Source organism: Podarcis gaigeae (assembly GCF_964106915.1).
Source record: "Podarcis gaigeae genome assembly, chromosome: 2".
NCBI lineage: Eukaryota > Metazoa > Chordata > Lepidosauria > Squamata > Lacertidae > Podarcis > Podarcis gaigeae.
Genome location: NC_139679.1, coordinates 97,713,193 through 97,732,243, shown reverse-complemented (window position 1 = coordinate 97,732,243; position 19,051 = coordinate 97,713,193). Strand labels below are relative to the sequence as shown.

The 19,051-nt window shown below is 39.5% G+C and overlaps 1 protein-coding gene across 50 annotated transcripts in view; it reads right to left on the bottom strand.

The window, feature by feature from the left end:
- FOXP1 (forkhead box P1) overlaps positions 1–19,051 on the bottom strand; it is a 538,949-nt gene that overhangs the window by 34,850 nt on the left and 485,048 nt on the right. For all 50 annotated transcript variants that reach the window (XR_014560509.1, XR_014560510.1, XR_014560511.1 and 47 more), the window contains 2 exons: positions 17,454–17,541; positions 8,806–8,889 (listed from right to left, as the gene is read on the bottom strand). Coding sequence is in view for 47 of the 50 variants with exons in the window: in XM_083723838.1 (XP_083579964.1) it covers positions 8,806–8,889; positions 17,454–17,541 (172 nt within the window). In the remaining 3 variants the exon portion in view is untranslated. The remainder of the gene's footprint in view (positions 1–8,805; positions 8,890–17,453; positions 17,542–19,051) is intronic.

The following is a 19,051-nucleotide window of genomic DNA, read 5'->3' as shown; positions in this document are numbered from 1 at the left end:
GAAACAGTAATTTTATTTCAGGGGGGGGAGGCAGTAATATTTGTAATAATGGCTACGAGGTAAACTAATTAAAAGACAGTTCCTAGAGGAAGGCTGTGGCTTTGAGCAGCTGTGGCCGTTCCAAAACAAAGTGCCAAATCTCGACAGAGGAACTGCAGTCAAGTGGAAAATTTCTGCCTGACCTCTGCTCTTGCTATTAATTTGCAGGAAAACTAATGACACATATACATATTCCCACAAAATTGTTCTAATTGCTAATTTGCCAAAGGAGCCCAGTTTCCAAATTAAACATGACTGCAATCTGAGAGGGAAGAAGAAGAAGAAGAAGAGGGGGAAGGTGGTGGAAGGTAGGAATCTAGCCTAGCATTGTGTTTCACCTCCGACAATGGTTGGGAGACAGAACCAACAAGTTAATGAAACAATGACCTCGTCACTTCCTATAGAAGTTTTGCTTGTCAGACTTCTGCTCAGTGATGATAGCATCTCACATTTTGCAAGAGGCCAACCTTGGTCAGCCACTGTGCCAAAAATGTAAAGGGGTAGCAGCAGAGAGAATTTACACCGAGTACACTTGAGAATGCACTGCTTCCATTGCCTCAAAATTCAGTTATTAATTGTGAACTGGAGCAGAACTACTCTATGAATTGTGTTGGTTTTTGTTGGGATCTAAAATATTAATCTTCATTACAAACTATTAAATCTTAATATCATCATCAATTAACAATGAAAAAAGCCCCATCTAGACTCTGGCTTTGCAGCAGCCAAAGATGATTATGCAGGGCAAAGATCAGGAAGGGTTTGTACTGGGAAGGTCTCCTTTCCTGATGGAAATGCCACGCCATTTCTCAATGTTTGCATTTTCTATTTAAAAACATGCTGCTCTGGTTTCAAAAGTTGCTCACAGAGGCATTTGACGGACACAAAGCTTCCACTCTGGTAGAATTTATTTTGAGTGAGACAAATCTGAACCTAGGCTTTATTATTGTGGAGAATGGTCCTCAACTTGGAAGTGTTAGCGCAAGCTTATATTGTCCAGGCATTTATGGCAACTAGTTACTTGTTTTTGTCCCAGCCACAAGCAGACTGAGCATTATTGGTTTCCATCTTGTAAGCGCTGTCAGTAGGTGACACTGTGTGGTTCAGAACCTGCTTGAAATGGTTGAGAGTTTGTACCTGAACATAGACAATATCTATGAATTAATAACTATTTCTGTTCTCTCCGGCTGAGAAATAGCTGGCTCTGTATTCTGCCTAAGGATGAATCCAACACTAGGGTTGCCATACATCTGGAATTTTCTGGACAAAACCAGGATTTGGCCGTCGGAAATGGTTTCTGGGTGAAAATCACTAGAATGACCAGGAAAATCCGGACATGTGGCAACCCATGTCGGAAGTGTAAAAATAGCTCAAAAACCTCTTTTTTAAAGATCTTGCAAAAAAAAAAAAAAAAAGGTCAGCAACTTTGGCAAAAAGAAAAGAAAGCTCAACTACAACTTTGCCAATAAAAAGTTCAACTTTTGTGTCTGGATTTTCACTTTTTGAAATACAGCAACCCTATTCTACACAATTCAAAAATATGTTTAATTACCACAACCAACCAAAGTCAATGTAGGAATATGCACCAGTTTCTGGAATATCTTCTGACAATTCTAATGCAACTCTGACTACTAAACGGCTTTAAAATAATAGGTGGGTCAACTGTCCTAAAATCAGATGACCAAGATCTTCTTATCGCAAAGGATTAACAAAGAAAATAACACCAGAGCCAATTTCTCACTGCACTTTTAAGTCTGCAACAATTTAACCTGAAGTAGGCATTAACCCCCTCCCCCCACTCAGAAAGGCTCTAAATTTTTTTTGAAAGCTGCCTTGTGTTCCCATCAGGGAAAAAGGAGGGACGGACATAAATAAATAAATAATAATCACCTGAATTTTCTCCTGCTTGTTTTAAAAAGAATAATGTTCTTAAATGGAATAAAAAAATAAGTCTCACCCAACCGTACCTCACCATTGCTGCATAAATCATTAACAGTATTTTTTACACATGTACGTTTGAACGCATGCAAACACACACAAAAGAATAATAGCTAAGATGGCTTCCATTAGGTCTAAGGTAATGCATGCAAACAGTGACAAAAAAGCAGCAAACACACCAAAAGGACTAGCAGATTTCAAGCAGGGGGGGAAATCATACAAGTTATGCTAAGCCCATCTGTGGTGCTTTAAGACAGCAATTTCTCCACTGTTGATTCTACCATTCTGATCATGGCTAAAACAGTTGCTGTAATTGGACTTCAGAGATGGACACCAACTGCTAAGCCACAGAAAGTGGATGTGTGTTGGGACTGTTAGATTTAGTGTGCTTTAACACTTCATCCACGAAAATTTTACATTATATGTGTGTGTGTGTGTGTGTGTGTGTGTGTGTGTGTGTGTGTATATATATATATATAATCTGCACGCAACACAGGATTTGGCAGGCAGCAATCACTTAGCAGGTGTTGTTATTGGCAGGGATACTAAGGAAACCCAAGTTGAGGAGTGGGACTTAATGAAAAACAGTATATAAAAACAGCTTTTGTGTGTTGCATTTGCAAATCTCTTTTTATTGCTACATATCATTATTTTTCAAACTATAAAATACAGCTACAGCAGCTAAAATGCTCAGTCATTACCTCACAGTTAAAAGGCTATTTTTTAATGCTTTGTTTTTACAGTTGCTAAAAACAGGATTTCAAAACAATCCTAATTGCTGTGGTTAGGGTAAAGGAAAATACATAAAAAATAGCCAACAGTTATGTCAGCTCTATAAAGACGGATGTACTGCCAGGTATGCAAAAAACACTTTTGAGCCAACGAAAGAAGAATGTATTCCTTCTCTCTTTCCCGAGGCGCAATTTGTAGCTATGAAAGTGCCATCGAAAAGCACATTGTGCCTTGGTTTCCCTCCGTCATCTGAACCTCATGCATGAATGAAAATAATGGAACAACTATTGCATTAAGCATATCAGTGCATTAGAATATCAATGCTTCCAAGTTCTGTCATAAACAAAAACGTCAGAGAGATTAAGAGAATACTGGATAAAATATTCAGTTAAATTTTATTTCAGACACTAAAATAAAAATAGTGATGTGAACTGCTGTAATATTTCTTTGACAATACAGGTCAACAGTAGGATGTAACAGAAAGCACAGCCACCTTTTGATGTGTGCCTTGAGCACAGGGACAGGTATTCTCCAGCCACTTCTACTCTAGGAACGCCTCACACAACAGGAGTGACTATGGGCTTCCCTAAATCATGGAATAGACTGTTGGAGCTTACCCCTCTAAAGCAAAGCAAAGATTGACAGTTCATCTGAGGACACGCTCCTTCACTCCCAAGTCTCAGAAGAACCAGCAGACTAACGGAAAACAGAGGTATGCAAGACTACGAGGGTCTTGGAGTGCCTTAAGGTTCACCGAACTCCCGCCTAGTCAATCAACACAAGAAAAAGTGGAAAAGAATACAGTTTTCACCTCCTGACCCAGTCAGGTTATGAACACAAGGTGGGCTGTGTAGAAGAGATCAGGAAGAAGGCTTCTCTCACCATGGTCCTAAAGACATGAAAAAAGCTATCATTTCACACCATCCACTGACTGTGAATTCCACAAGCAAATGGGGGTTTCAGAGATAAGTTTTGGAAAATACAGTTGACTGCCTGCTACAATTTTCACCCAGTTCAGGGAAGGTTTGGCTTTGCTTTCCTCCTCCACAGGCATACCTATATAGTTTGGTCCTCACGGTATACCTGCTAACTTGCTCACTTGCCTAACCAATATTTTTCTTAACAAGAGTGCCTTCTTTTTGCATCCTGGCAAGCACCTTGTGTGTACACCCCACCCACACCCACCACATTTGAAAGCTGTATATAAAGGGATTTCTTTCAATATGCACTTATTGGAATTATGCTCACTTCCGCAGGACCTTAAGTATGTGGCTGATATATGATAGCTAAGGAACGTGCAAGCACTTCCAACACGCTGCAAAGAGATTGCTTATTTTAAGGAGATAATCTCATACATGCTTCTCCTTGTGAGTATATCTGACAAGTTGCTGCTCTCTGTGGTTGGATGGACTCCTGATTCATTGTGTAGCACTGGGAACTGATCAAAGAGTTCAGCAAAATATGGTGCTAATTTATGTACCTAGTCAAGACCAAAGCACTTGACTAACGAGAAACACCTATGGCAACCAAATAATAGACAGCTAAAGCTCATATTGTGCAGCCAGATCCTCAATTTTTAGCTGATGGTGAATTTTTAATGCAAGCATTACATCCGTGTTTTATTAGTAAGTTCGCATCAGTTCTTACTTTCGCCTTTAAAAATAGGCAAAGATATTAAAGCTAACATACACCTTGCATCAGTCATAGGGAGAAAGGAAAAATTAATTACTGGGTGTAGAGAATACTTCGCATTACAGTATTGGTCATCAGATCTCTCCCAGTCAAAGTTCTATCCTGCTGAGTTAAAAGGAGTGAGGTCTAGCCTAGACTCTGTGATGCCTTTGCTATTTCCCCCCTCACAGGGAAAGCACAATATGCAAAACACTATATTCCTACATTTTATAATTAATTTTTGAATGCTTCACCTATACATATTTTAATAATTTCTGATTTATCTGATGGTATCTATAATAAAATTTTCTATATTTCAATAAATGAAAAGAAGGCCGTTTCAATCCAACAACAGAGTGTCACACAATATAGGCCTGTCAGGCACCAATTTTTACTTCTAACATGTAAGTTAAAGGATAAGGAATTTATAATGCTGCCTGTGAACGAAACCACTTTTCATACACAAATGTGATCTTTTTTTCCCCCCAAAGGGTAATACAACAGTACATTTACATAAACTAATCCAAACAATCTATGTATTTGACAATGGCAAACCTCACACAGACTGCCTATTGTTGGTTTACATCTTGGAGTTCTTTATGTTGGCTTGTAACACTGCTCTAGCTGTCAAAGGTTTGACTTGGACTCTAAATAAATGGTTATACAAGTGCTGTGCAGCGATATTGGACTTCTTTGGAAAAGAAAACCTGCTGTGTATGAATTCAAAAGCTATTAATTTTTCAGTCAAAAATATTCATGCCTATTTCTTTTAATAGAGAAACACTGTGCTGAGCAACTGAGAGATAATGTTGACTAGTGGTACAGAATTTTCAATAGAGCAGTTAAAAATAAATTTAGTAGGAGGTCCCCATCAAAGCTATAATTTTCCAGAATGTAAAACATTTTTAATACTAATCAAGAAAGTGCATCCTCCCTCCCACATTGCCTAGATCAGTTTTTTTCCTTTTCCTATGCTTTTTCCTGTTTATTAGCTGTGTTGCAGTACTTATCATGGCATCCCCAACTGGTATGGCTGGAGCTCACGGTCAAAAGTTCCCAGATTTTCAGCAGCCGGATACTGGTCAGATGTCTGAACACTACGCATTAACTTCCTATAGATTATAATCCCTATTGCGTGGATGACGCTTGTCCACATGTCCACTATAAGAAGCCTTGAAGTACCTTTCCACGAAGTCATACAAAGCTTTAGCAGTGCAATTATAAAGCTGGTATTTAGTGTGGGCCAGGGGTATGTGCTCAGTTGGGCAGAGGTAACCTACATGTTGCTTGAATTCATTTCTAGAGTGCTACCACCTTGTAGAGAAGCGGGGTGGGTGTATGATTATGGGTCCAAGAGAAGAAAGCAAACTCATTATTTCATATTAGCAGAGTTGTCGTAGGAGCTCCAGATATTAAGAAACAAGGTAGAGCTCTCCAACAAAGCTTCTCCATCTTTTTATCATATGCATATTGTTTAATGTTTGTTTGTTTTTATCATATGCATATTGTTTAGTGTTTGTTTGTGGGGGGGATTACAGAATTAAGGAGAAAGCATATCTTAACTGTGCATTATACTTAGAGAACCATTATGCTCTTTGCATCACTCTATAAGAATCTACTCTGCAGAAAATCCTTTAATAAGATGGATCAAGAAAGTGAAAGGGATCAGGGATTCTAATGAAATGTTTGATCTTATGTCAGAATCGGAGTTCACATTCAAAAATTTCGATAAGCAAACATCTTAAATGCAAGATACTTTAATTTTACTCCTTTAATTAAAATACCTTAAATTTCCTAATTGCTTCATGTGATTATTCTAAACCAAGGCAGTGATTTGCCTTATGATTTTAAGATCTGTAAGATTTAAAGGTACACTGTGTTTATTTGATTTTATTCTGAGCTATGCAAATATTAATTGATTATTGATGGTCTATAGTCAACTTTAATCAATATGCAGATTGTAATCAATATGCAGTGATACAGCACAATAGTCAAGTATTGGTTTACTTGTTGTATTTTTTACTTTTTTGACCAGTCTAAATAAAACAAACACATGACTAACTAAATACAAGTCAAAGACGATTAGCCCAGCAAATATGGTAGCCTGCCTATAAGCAGTTGGTGGACCGAAATTAATGTCTGAAACAGAACACATTATTGAAACAGAGAACATCAAAAATATATAAGCACCCTGCACCTCTGTTTTCCTAGAAGGGAATGTGTATTTTGCAGGTTCCCTGGAGAATAAATTGCTCTAGAACAGTGACGGGGGGGGGGGGGGGAGGAATAATAGGCTTTTTCATATTCAATGAAAAATGAGGGGAATAGTAGGCTTTTTCATATTCAAAACCTCTCATGTCATCCCTTAATCTTTTTTTTTTTTTTTTTTTTTTACCAATAAATACACTTCACATAGTAGGACCTGTTTAGGAACTACTGTGCTGTTCACCGTTATCTCATATTCTCCACTTTTTCCTGTGCAGCTTTTTAGAGTTATTCTAGGCTATGCTTTTAGGAGATGAATTATCTCTCTATAGGGAAGAGACGCACCTAAAAAAGAGATGGGTAATGTTGCTGGAGGAGACTCTTGAGAGTCCCATGGACTGCAAGATCAAACCACTCCATTCTGAAGGAAATCAGCCCTGAGTGCTCACTGGAAGGACAGATCCTGAAGCTGAGGCTCCAATACTTTGGCCACCTCATGAGAAGAGAAGACTCCCTGGAAAAGACCCTGATGTTGGGAAAAATTGAGGGCACAAGGAGAAGGGAATGACAGAGGACGAGATGGTTGGACAGTGTTCTCGAAGCTACCAACATGAGTTTGACCAAAGTGCGGGAGGCAGTGGAAGACAGGAGTGCCTGGCGTGCTCTGGTCCATGGGGTCACAAAGAGTCAGACACAACTAAACAACAAAGCCATTTCTGACCCTTAGGGAGGAGAGGGGGTTGCGGTCTAACCCCTCCCTCAAGCGCGGGGGCTGGCCTTTGGCTCCCACGAGAACTGGGGGAATCCCTGGGCGTGCTTGCTACCCTGCCCGCCAATCGGCGGGCGGGCGGGGGGCATGGCCTAGCATATTTAACGCCAGGCACGCCCAGGGACTGCCCTCTTTACTCCTGGCCAGCTGAGAAGTTTCCCATCCCACCCACCCTTAGGTATAGGTAGACATAGGTTGACATGACCTTGCTATGGACTTCGGTTGGTCACCGCAAGGGGCCTGGTAGGAATTTTTCCAAGTTGGCAATCTTTCGGCCTTTTGGTTTTTTTCGCCTACCTCTTAGCAAACGTCACAACTTTCCTTGTATTGGCGGTTAGGCATTGGCTGGGGTTCTATTGTTATGCAAATGGATGGGGGGGAAGGAACGCCATCACGTACTTCAGGACCCCCACGGTTTGTGTTAACCCTTCCCGGTCACCATGCCGGGGTAGTGGATAGGAGCCAATGCCTAAGGCCAATACCTTCAATTCTCTAATCAATAAAGTTGTGGCCTTTTCTTGCCCATTAAACTTAAACATTGTGTCCTGTGTCTTTATTTCATATGGGGGAGGGGTATTGACACGCAAGTGTTGCTTTCTGCTCATAATCTTGCAAACTGTTCAGGATTTCCTTCTTCAACAGAGTATGACACACTCCTTTGAGAATTTCTTATGACGTGAATCCAACCAAAACTGATTTATTATCTAGAATATGATCGGTGCTATATAAATATTAGATGATTCTGATCATCTTCATCACTTTGTGTTTGTTCATAACCTACTTAAATATCTGGCTTTTATAAAGTGGGGATGGAATTCCATAAGATGGCTGACCAAGTACTGTGGTACATGCTATCTGCATCCCTCACAATATTTATTTCGCCCTGGTAGAACTCTTCATTTATTTTATACATGTAAATTAGGAGAACAGCCTCTGAGCTAGTTTAAAATGTATGCTTCAGTCCTAAACAGACTTACTGGGAGCTCTCATTGTGCTTAGTAGGACTTAGTGAGTAGCCAGTCATTCCTAAAATGGTTAAAGCATAACTTTAAAGTCTACTCTTTAAAGTCCAGCTGAGTTCGCAGGTAAATGAGTAGATTTGTTGGCTTACTTTTTGCAAAATCAAATCAAATACACATAAAACACTTAGGGCTGAATTTAGCGTGGCACTAAGTAGAATATTTTGTTAGTGCAAGGATTTCTCCTTGCACAGCAGAGCATTGTTTCCCCTCTCCTCCTCCCCTGCCCCCCCCCCATCTGCTTGGGGATTTCCCCCTAACCCTTCGCACAAGTTCTGAGGACAGCACAGGATGTGCACAGGGGAGGGAACAGAAAAGGAGAATGTGCATGTCTTCACTTGAATGGGTATTTTAAAGTAGCCCACACTTCTTTTATGTTCTTAAGTGGGAAAAGAGGCTGTTGTGAAGCTTTATTCGGTCAGTGCAGATACTTACAGGCTGAGGTGTAGCTTTTGGTTCAGTTGACTTTACATGTAGGTGTGTCATCATAGCTTGCAGGCGCTCTTTGTCTTTCGAAAGCTAAACAGGAAAGGAAAATGGCATAAGTTATTTTTGTGAACAGAATCCAGAACAAACAAACAAAAACTTATTAATTTCTCAGAAATGTTATATGGTGAGCGTACTCTCTCTCTCTCTCTCTCTCTCTCTCTCTGTGTGTGTGTGTGTGTGTGTGTGTGTGTTTGTAACAAAACTCTAGGTGCTGGGTATCAGCTTTTTGCGAAGCAAAATGCATTAGCTCTCAAATGAAGCAGCTCTAGACCTGCTGGCACCAGTGCGTTCATTGCAGCAGTGACAGCTAAAAGACATTAATGAATCATATTTGCTCACCAACCCTGTCCCAATTCATGGGCAAGAGGCAAAGCACAAAAGAAAATGTGGTGAGTAAAAGAAGTGTGTGCTCTTTTGGTTAAACTTTTAAAATAAACTTAGAAGATTCCCTACCCTCTGGAACTATTCCGCACTGCTCCAATGGCTTTGCCCCCTACCCAGCATCTTCAATGAGAATGAAACAAATGCTGCTAATTCTCAACTCTTGGGGGGGAAATCGAAGGTGCACCAAACTTTTGTTCTTGCATAGAACAGGAACTGGCGAAAGCTTTAATTGTGGAAGAGGGGGAAAAGAGAAAGTAAGGCTTCTCCTTTTCTTATTTGCATTTGCCTCAGGCCACCAAGATGCATTCAGTTTTGGGTATTGTTATGGGTTCTCTCCTTTATAGCACTGACTGGGTGCAGCTCATACAAAAAAAAAAGTTTTGAAACTCAAAAGACAATTGAGATGGTTCTTTTGCTGGTGCATGGACCTCAAAGCACAAAATACACCTATGTATGGTTAGGGCCTTTGAGCGTAGCATTATGCAACAATAAAGGCTGCTGGATTACCTGTATTCCAAGCTTTCTACTCAGGTTATAAAATATTTGGACAGGTGTATTTATTCATTTTAAAATTATGTATTACATTTCAAGAGATTTCAAAGCTATTTGCATTTTTTAAGCAAAATCAAACATATGCAGTATAGCTAAAACACATAGAACTAAAACAAATAAAACATTAACCAGTGCAGTCTCATACATGCCTTACTCAGAAGTAAGTCACAATGTTTTGAATAGGGATTCCTCTCAGGAAAGGGGGTATAGGATTATGCAGAATAAATTTCAGGAGCCATGGAAATGAATAAGACAGATAATCAGATATTTAGAGCAAGGGCAGGACTCTGTAAGTGAAACATCTGAAAGACTTCTGGTTTCAAGACAAAAACATAAAACAAAGAATGAACGGATTCTTTGGGCTGCTTTTCTGCGGGTCAAAAAGCAATACTAATATAAACCCTTAACTCCATTAGCAACTCCTGTCTATTCAGTTAGATCATCCAGAAGAAGTCGCAAGGGCTTGTTAAGCCATGGGTGTGAGTAAGCTGTCATCAGCATGGCACCATAAAGGGCTCCTAAGGTCTGGAAGTTGTGGCTGCTAATGGTATTTTGTGGAGGGGGGGCTGCACTTGTAACTTGTGACTAAATGGTAAACCAGAGGGCCACTTTCAGGGCTATCTGTGTTATGAATTATGTCTTTGAGAAATTTTCTCCGCTGTGTGCATTGTTTTCTGTATACTACATACTGTGCACACGCCTATTCCATAATGATTACACACTGCTAGTAAGCAGTTCCGCAGTGGTTCTCTCAAAAGTGCAAACAACCACAATGGAAGAGACACATTTTTCTTATATTATAGTAAACTGGGTTTCTTGTTTGACACACTTTCATTTACTGTTTAAGGATCAATTCCATGAAGGAGAAAATAATGTATTATATGTGGAAAAGCCCTCAACCTTATGTAAGTTATGAAGACAGCTTAGGCTGCAATCCAAACCCCTTTGGTGCTAGGCTCCGGATTGGGCTAAGGTGTCCCTCCACCCAGCCGTGTGGGCCTTTGCCAATTTACGAGAGTGTCACCCCAATGGTGCAGAGCTCCCTGTTCTACCCAGTGAATGTGCAGACAGGTGGAAACACCTGGATCCCAATCTTGCCTCACTGTTTTCACTTGATGTATCCATGCCTTATTTGAGCCAGCTCCAGGCTGCTCCTGTCTTCTGCCATGAGTGATGGGAGTTGTGAATGCAGACCTCTTTAGGAACACAGGGACCTGTCATTGTAACACTTTGCATTTAATGCTCACTAAACGACTAAACAACAACAACAACTTGTATGCGGGGCCGGATTTAGGTTTGATGAGGCCCTAAGCTCCTGAAGGTAATGGGGCCCTTTATATGTCCAGTTGTCCTTTGTCAACAAATTGTTGCTGCTTTTCGTGTTGAATATATGCTATCTGGTAATTTATGGACCTAATAGGTATCTAAAGCCATTTGCACATAACAGTCCATGCAGAATGTAGGCAACCTATATATAGCAATGAGCAAAGCAGTGATATTTTAGGGAGCAGGCTAGCAGGCGAGGCCCATTACTTACATCATAGGAGCCTACACAACTCAAAACACTTGCTGTATGTAGGTTTTATTTTATTTGTTTTTTTATCTTATATTTTGGAAATGTACATCCAGGTGTTTTTTTCTTTAATTTTTTGGGGTCCCCCAAGAGAGTGGGGCCCTAAGCTATAGCTTGTTTAGCTCATACGTAAATCTGGCACTGCTTGCATGTGCTGCAGTGATCAATGGGAGCCTCCGAAGAATCGAAACAAACATCGGTAAGTTTCAAAACAGGCATGGTTTATTATGAAGATGGCCTGGTACACTAGCTTGTTCCAGCACAATCCCTGGTTCACCTGTGATAACAAGCCTCATTGAAATAGAAACTAAACTCTGCCGAAGTCCTGCTTCCTGGTTGTGTAGTAGCAGGAAAAGAGGGCATGAGTGTCAAAGGCTCTTAGAACTGAACCACAGTTTAGCATTATGTGCGATTGAAGCCACTAAGTCAGACTATTGGTCCATCTTGTTAAGCATTATTGACACTGTTCAGCAGCCCTCCAGTGTTCGAAACAAGGGTCTTTTATCCCTGCCTTGAGATGCCTAGAGCACAGGTCTTGCATACAGGTGATTTAACCCCTGGCCTTTCCAGTTAAGAGCATCAGGTAGCAGGTGATAGGAAATATTTCTGCTACATACTCTGAAGTGCTACTGCCAGTCTGAACAGACTACAGTAGCTGAGATTTTAAAAAGTCTGACTTGGTATAAGCTCGTTTCCTATGTATATATGGAGGAAGGTTGTTCTTTGCAGTGTCACCATCAGAAATTTTAATGAAGCAGTGACTTGCATGCATTTGATGACATGGAGTCTAGTCCATGAAAGCTTGTGCCTACTAAAACGTGCTGGTTTTTAAGATCCTACAAAATGTTACATTGTTTTTTGCTGCACAGACTGACACAGCTTTTCTCTAGGAATTGGGAACTCTGCTATCTTTCAAGGGCTCCAATCTAGCAGAGCTAACAGAGAAAAGGCAAAATATAGCACAAGGGGTTTTAAATCCATATTTTTGTGAGAATAATACCCAAGGATGAATAATAAACTACAGTTTAAATACTTCTTTCACTTGGAGATGGAAGCGCTGCAGAGGACATAATAGGTAAAACTCCAAGTGTGCAAGTTGGGGGTCTCAGGTGTTCATGGCCGGGAAGTACAATATTATTACATGACATTTATTTTCTACTTGCATTTCTTGGAGAGTTCACAGGAGTCAATCAATGCTCCTTTTGCGCTACCTATTTTGCAGACAATGCAAGCAGACATAATCTCAGGAGTCAAAGGGCTAACTTGAGATCAGTTAAGTCAAATCTACTACAGACTATGGTCAGCCCTTGCTATGAATTAATACAGGGATGGGAAAGCTCCAGACATTGCTCACCTCAAATTCCCATCAGCCTCAACTGGCATGGCCAATGGCCAAGGATAATGGATGTTGCAGTCCAACAACATCTGGAAGGCTACAAGTTCTCCATTCCTGAACTAATGGGACATATAGTCATACATTGGAAGTCGAACGGCTTAGTTCTTGAACGTTTTGGCTCCTGAAAGCCACAACCCCAGAAGTGACTGTTCCGGTTTGCGAAGTATTTTTGGAAGCCGAACATCTGATGGGGCTTCCAATTGGCTGCAGGAGCTTCCTGTAACCAATCAGAAGCCGTGCTTTGTTTTCCGAACGTTTTGGAAGTCGAACGGACTTCCGGGACGGATTCTGTTCGACTTCCGAGGTATGACTGTATATCTGTTCACAGAGGTTTCTAATGATGGAAATGTTCTGGCTAATCATTTATCTGTACTCACAATTTTATTCACTTTAATCAGTTTATTAATTTTGGCTTTACATGTATTTTGGGATCCATTCACACTCAGGCCCGAAACTGTAATGTGTGACGGCTAACCCAAGAGTATAGGAGCATTTTCCACAAGCAGGAACCTGTCAGAAGCACATTATTTCCCAATGTGAGGTTTTGCATACAAGCCTTTGAAAAACACTGTATGAAATAGAATTTTCCAGATAATTGAACAGCTGGATACCAGTGGTGACCACACCAATATTTCAAATGTGCAACCCCAAAAGAAGCCCCTTAGTCCTGTCAACTGCTTAAAGAATATTTAGTTGATTAATCACGATTGATTGATTGATTGATTGATTGATCGAACAATACACCGCTTGAATGTAAAATACCCCACAAAGAATAAAGTTAGTAGATTAATGTAAAGGCAAGCGATGGAGGCAGGCAACGATGACATAAGGTCCTGCCCCAGCTGGTTTGTCCTCTCCTCACCCACCCTGTGGGAAGGAAGGTGAGATGTGTGAAGGCAACGATAAGATCAAGGCCTGCTATAGATGGGTGGCTTTCTTCTCCCTCCCGCCCACCACTCCAAAAGAGAAGCTATACATTTTATATCCTTTATTTGTTTTGGTATTTCAAAACTGTGAACTGCCTTGCAGGAACGGCAGACTATAAGTGCAATTACAATTGAGAAATAAAGAAATGCACTTACATTTAAATTAAATCAAACATTTAAATTATGTAACTAGATTTTTGATATAGGTATTGCTTTAAGTACTGCTAGAAGTAGAAATCACTTGCAATTTACACAACAAATATTACCACTCATTGCTTAGAGGAAAGACCATCTTTAATATTTTCCTTTCCCATGCCCTATTACTTAAACATACTGCAACAAAGATAGCCTGAATACATATGAAATTGCAGCTCCACCAATCAATTTTAGTCACCAATTAATCAACCCAAGTTTTTGTTGCTTAAGGCAACAGCTAAACTAACAACGGCTTGGAGCCCCACATCTATTTATTTTAAAATTATTTTTATATCCCACATTTCCTCCAAAGAACTCAAGGTGGGGTTAACAGTTCTGTTTCCCATCTTATCCTTACAACAACCCTGTGAGGTACGTCAGCTGTGATGAGTGACTGACCTGTGGTCATCCGTTGAGCTTCATGGCTCTAGTCCAACACTCTAAGAACTACACCACACTGGTTTTATGTAACACAAAACTATTATATCGTAGTGCTGTTCTAGTGGTATGATCATCATCATGACAGGCAGTGTGATCTTGGTAGCAATTCTCAAGGAAGAGCCTATATACCGTATTTTTCCGTCTATAAGGCACCCCCATGTATAAGACGCTCCCTATTTTGGGGGAAATTGGGGATGTTACTATTTAAGGAAATTTAAGGAAATTGGGGGCGTATAAGACGAGCCCAGATTTCGAACATTAGTAAAGGTAAAGGGACCCCTGACCATTAGGTCCAGTCGTGACCGACTCTGGGGTTGCGGCACTCATCTCGCTTTATTGGCCGAGGGAGCCAGCGTACAGCTTCCGGGTCATGTGGCCAGGAAGACTGAGCCGCTTCTGGAGTACCAGAGCAGTGCACGGAAACGCCATTTACCTTCCCACCGGAGCGGTACCTATTTGTCTCATTGCACTTTGACGTGCTTTCAAACTGCTAGGTGGGCAGGATCAGGGACCGAGCAACGGGAGCTCACCCCATCGTGGGGATTCGAACCGCCGACCTTCTGATCGACAAGTCCTAGGCTCTGTGGTTTAACCCACAGCCCCACCCGCGTCCCTATTTTGAACATTATTTTAGAGGGGGAAATCATAGTCTTCTACACAGAAAAGTACGGTAATTATGCATGCAGGAATCCCATATTTGTGTGGAGGCAGCCAACCTGGAATGTGGGACAGGTTTTGGTGTCGTACTAACTCCACCAGCACTTTACACAAATAGTACATTAAAAATGCATTGCAAAAAATGGGCACTAAAACTATGAATTTTTACAAGGGACTTTCTTCTTCTTTCTTTTTTTTTAAAAGTAAACTAACACAGAAATTTGGTGAACTGAAGGAAATTGACAGATTGGTCTATCCAGTCCATCCATTGCTATTACCTTTTTCATTATGTCCCTACACTGTTTTGATGTCAGAAGTGGAGGTCTTCCAGGACTTATGAGCAAGTGCCTGAGACCACTAACAAGCTTTGCTATCAATTCCCTGGCAAAGTATTTGTTTTTCTCACAGGGTGAGGAGGGGAAGAAATGGATGAGGAGCCAGATCTTTTCACCTGACTGTAGGTGGTATCTCACTGTGGAATTCAGTCTTTTGATACTCAATACTATTTCACACACACACACACACACACAAAAAAAAATTGTTTTCACATTTCCTAAACTATTCACATTTTTGTCAGCACATTTTGAAGCAAAACCGTGTTTTGTTTTGTATACTTATTTGCAGGAAGTGCAGATTACAGAGAATCACATTAAAATGTGAACCAAGATGAATTTCCCCACACTGTCCCTAGTAAATATCACTACTCCAGACTTTATAAGGAGATCTATGTATTATATTGGCATCTAATGGGGATAAGTAAGAGATTAATAGCATAGGAACTGGTCCAGTGTGTCATCTAAATCCTCAGTAGTTATTGTCTCCTGAGGATGAAACCCAGGGAAGGAGCACGAAAAAGGAGTGGGCCATAAGCTCACCAATTCCCTCCCTTGTCTGGACAGCAGGAAGGAATCAGCAACTGGACCAGAAATCCTACATTTGTTCATATCTAGCTATAGTGAGAAGTCCGACTGAGCCTGAGGCCTGCTCCCTGTTTACTATCCTGGGAATAAATGACCTACAAGGCTGCTAATTTAGGGAACCATCTACCTAAGGCAGGCCTGATATTTTGAGTGCTTTCAATTGTGAAGCCCTTTCTTGCTAAACTTCCAGCTATTCTATTACTGAAATACCTATATCTACATACACACACATAAACATACACACATACATTAAAAAAAAAACCGACAGGAAATTCACCTTTCTCAAGTTGTAATATACAGGTAATATTTTCCTGATAGATGACCTCCTCTGAGCTTACCAGCTTAAATTCCTTTTTTTTTTTTTTTTTTTTTTTGCAGCCAGCAAGGAAAACCTGTTCCTAACTACGTAACATTTTTCATAAAATACATCTTGCTGAAGTTTATCATTCCTGCTGTGTTTGATTTTCTAAAAGAAGTTGTATTAAAATATTGTTAATACTAATAAGAGGGCGTCATGACCGTGGTTTTGCAGAAAGTAAAATTTAGGAGGATATCTGGACAAAAGAATTCTAATTTGTGAGATAAGAAGATAAAAGGGAATTTTAAAAAATACAAGTCATGGTTATCTGGGAAAAGTAACAACAAAAAGTTTTAAGTGTGTTTTTGCTGATTTTTCTCTATAACTATTTGAAGCTGTAAATGACTAACTCAGTAAAATTCCAAATGTAATTATCTTCTGCACTTAGCCCACGGCTTTCCATATATCTCTACATTACCATCTTGCATACAAAATAGGATGGATTTTTTTTTTAATGGTAACTATAGAATGTACAACATTGTTTTTAATTTGTCTTCTTTGGCTAACCTTTTGCCTACTCTCTTGCACACAAAGAAAGTCAATCCACAAAGAGCAATAAGGCATAGACAGGCAAGGGCTTGAAAGGATTTTTAAATACACTTAAAAAGCAGTGATAACCATACTGTAGTTGCACATCTTTATATGCTATAAATTCACTCCCTTAATAAATCCTTAATAAATTATATGTTAAAACAAATCTTTTTTTCCAATATATATGTAGAGGAATTCATATATTTCAAAGTTGTGAAATGTGTGTGTGTGTTTGTGTGTGTGTGTGTGTGTGTGTGTGTGTAATGAAATGTAAAGAAATGAATATTTAGCATGATGAGTAAGACAATCTCCATTCCAATCTTGGACAAGTCTGGAAACCAGTACAAACCATTTCCATGTTTTCACCAATTCTACATACTGGAATAAAATGTATACACCCCCCCCCAAAAAAAAAGTTTCAGTGTGGAATAAATTGAAGGATAAATTAAATTTGTACTGATAATTTTGAGTAATGTAGTGCATTCAAACTTCCATTTTCTTTCCAGCTTTATATATGAATAAAGAGGGATCCAAGATGGCAATCTTTTCAAATGTTTAAAATGATGGAAGCTCTTCTTTAAATTACAGTTGGGCAAAGCAAAACGCATTTCATCGGACTCAATTAATACTGGGAAATATTAATATAAAATATGATCTTTACCTGCAGCTCTAACTGTTGTACAACCTGCATTTGCACTCTACATTGGGCTGTACTTCTATCATCCAGCGCATGCTCACTGTTGAGATGTCTGTAACAACATAAAAAAAATCATTAAGTGAAATGGATAAACAAAAAGGGAAGTAAATATGTAAGTACCAGAATGAGTAAAGCAGCCCGAAGATTACACCCAGAAAATCGGATTATTATTATTTTTTTAACAATACCCCGGTCTTGGTTCAAACAGTGCTTGTTAATATGGGTCTTTGTATTTTCAATAAATGAATGTTTCACATTAGTGACAAAACTCTGCAGAAGAGAATCCCCCGCCCCACTGATAAGAAATACAAATATGACTAAGGAAACAAGCTAAACATATTTTTACATCTATGTAGAAAAATGATGCTGGATAAATTGGTGCATGTGACAGATCATCACAATAGACTAAAACATTCACATGGCAGAAAATAAAATAGCACAAAACTGGAGGAGAAAAAAAGAGAATTAAATGGAGGAGAAGCTCAGAAAAGTATGTGCTTATGAGAAAATTGGTAGAATACCTGTTTTGAATATCTTCCTTCATAAGAGATAGTTTTCTAATTCAGCCAGTAAATAGTGTTTCATGTCTCAAATACTGTACTGGCACATGGTTTTTTGGCATTATTAGAATCTTGCACATGCCAAAATATCACATATGCAGGTTTGGCATTTATTTTGAACACCCATTTTAAGTAGCTCAAAAAACAAAACTGTAGAAGGCACACAACATTACATACAACTTCCAATGCTTTGAACTCTCCCTCCCGCAAAAAGTATCTGGGTGGCCATAGCCAGTTCTCTTAAGTGTTCTCCTTGAGCAAAAATGATTGAAGTGAATGACACTAGAGCACCCTGAAGAATACACACTACTTTCTATTATCTGAACCAGTTCCCTTTTTATTATTTTGTTGCCCTCCCCCACCCAATTTATACCCTGCCTTTGCTGTTTCAATGGAAACGTAAGCAACTTCAACCAGTTCTTTGACGTTGCTCCTATACATTCACCTTTTCCTAATGAATGATACTTATTTAAAAAGACAGCCTTATAACTTGATCCTAACCACATTATATTGTAAATATTACTGATTTTAAAAGGTGAGTCTGCTTAGCAGGACTGTGTAGGAGACATATTTTTAAGTATTTTTTAAAAAATAAAATATTCAGATAAAAAAGGATAAAATATTCAGATAAAAAAGCTAGATGACATTCTCTTCCAGTTCTAGGATTAAGCTGTAATCTGCCTTCCTATGGACCCCAAAGTAAACAGGAATAGTTTGAATGCACATAATTCAGAATTACTGCTAGCTGAAAGGGCAAGCTTTGCTTTGTTAGTTTTACTAGGCACTGCTGGACTTAGGTTTCCTAGTACTCCTTCACGTGAGACAACACCTAGTTGAGAATTGGTATTTATAATTATCCCTTTGGGCAAAAAAGTTTCTGTAAATCCTGTTTGTACTGTACATGATAAACAAATAAAATAAGGAAATAAGCTCATATAAACCTAAAAGGTAAAGGTAAAGGTTCCCTGACAGTTAAGTCCAGTCGCGAACAACTCTAGAGCT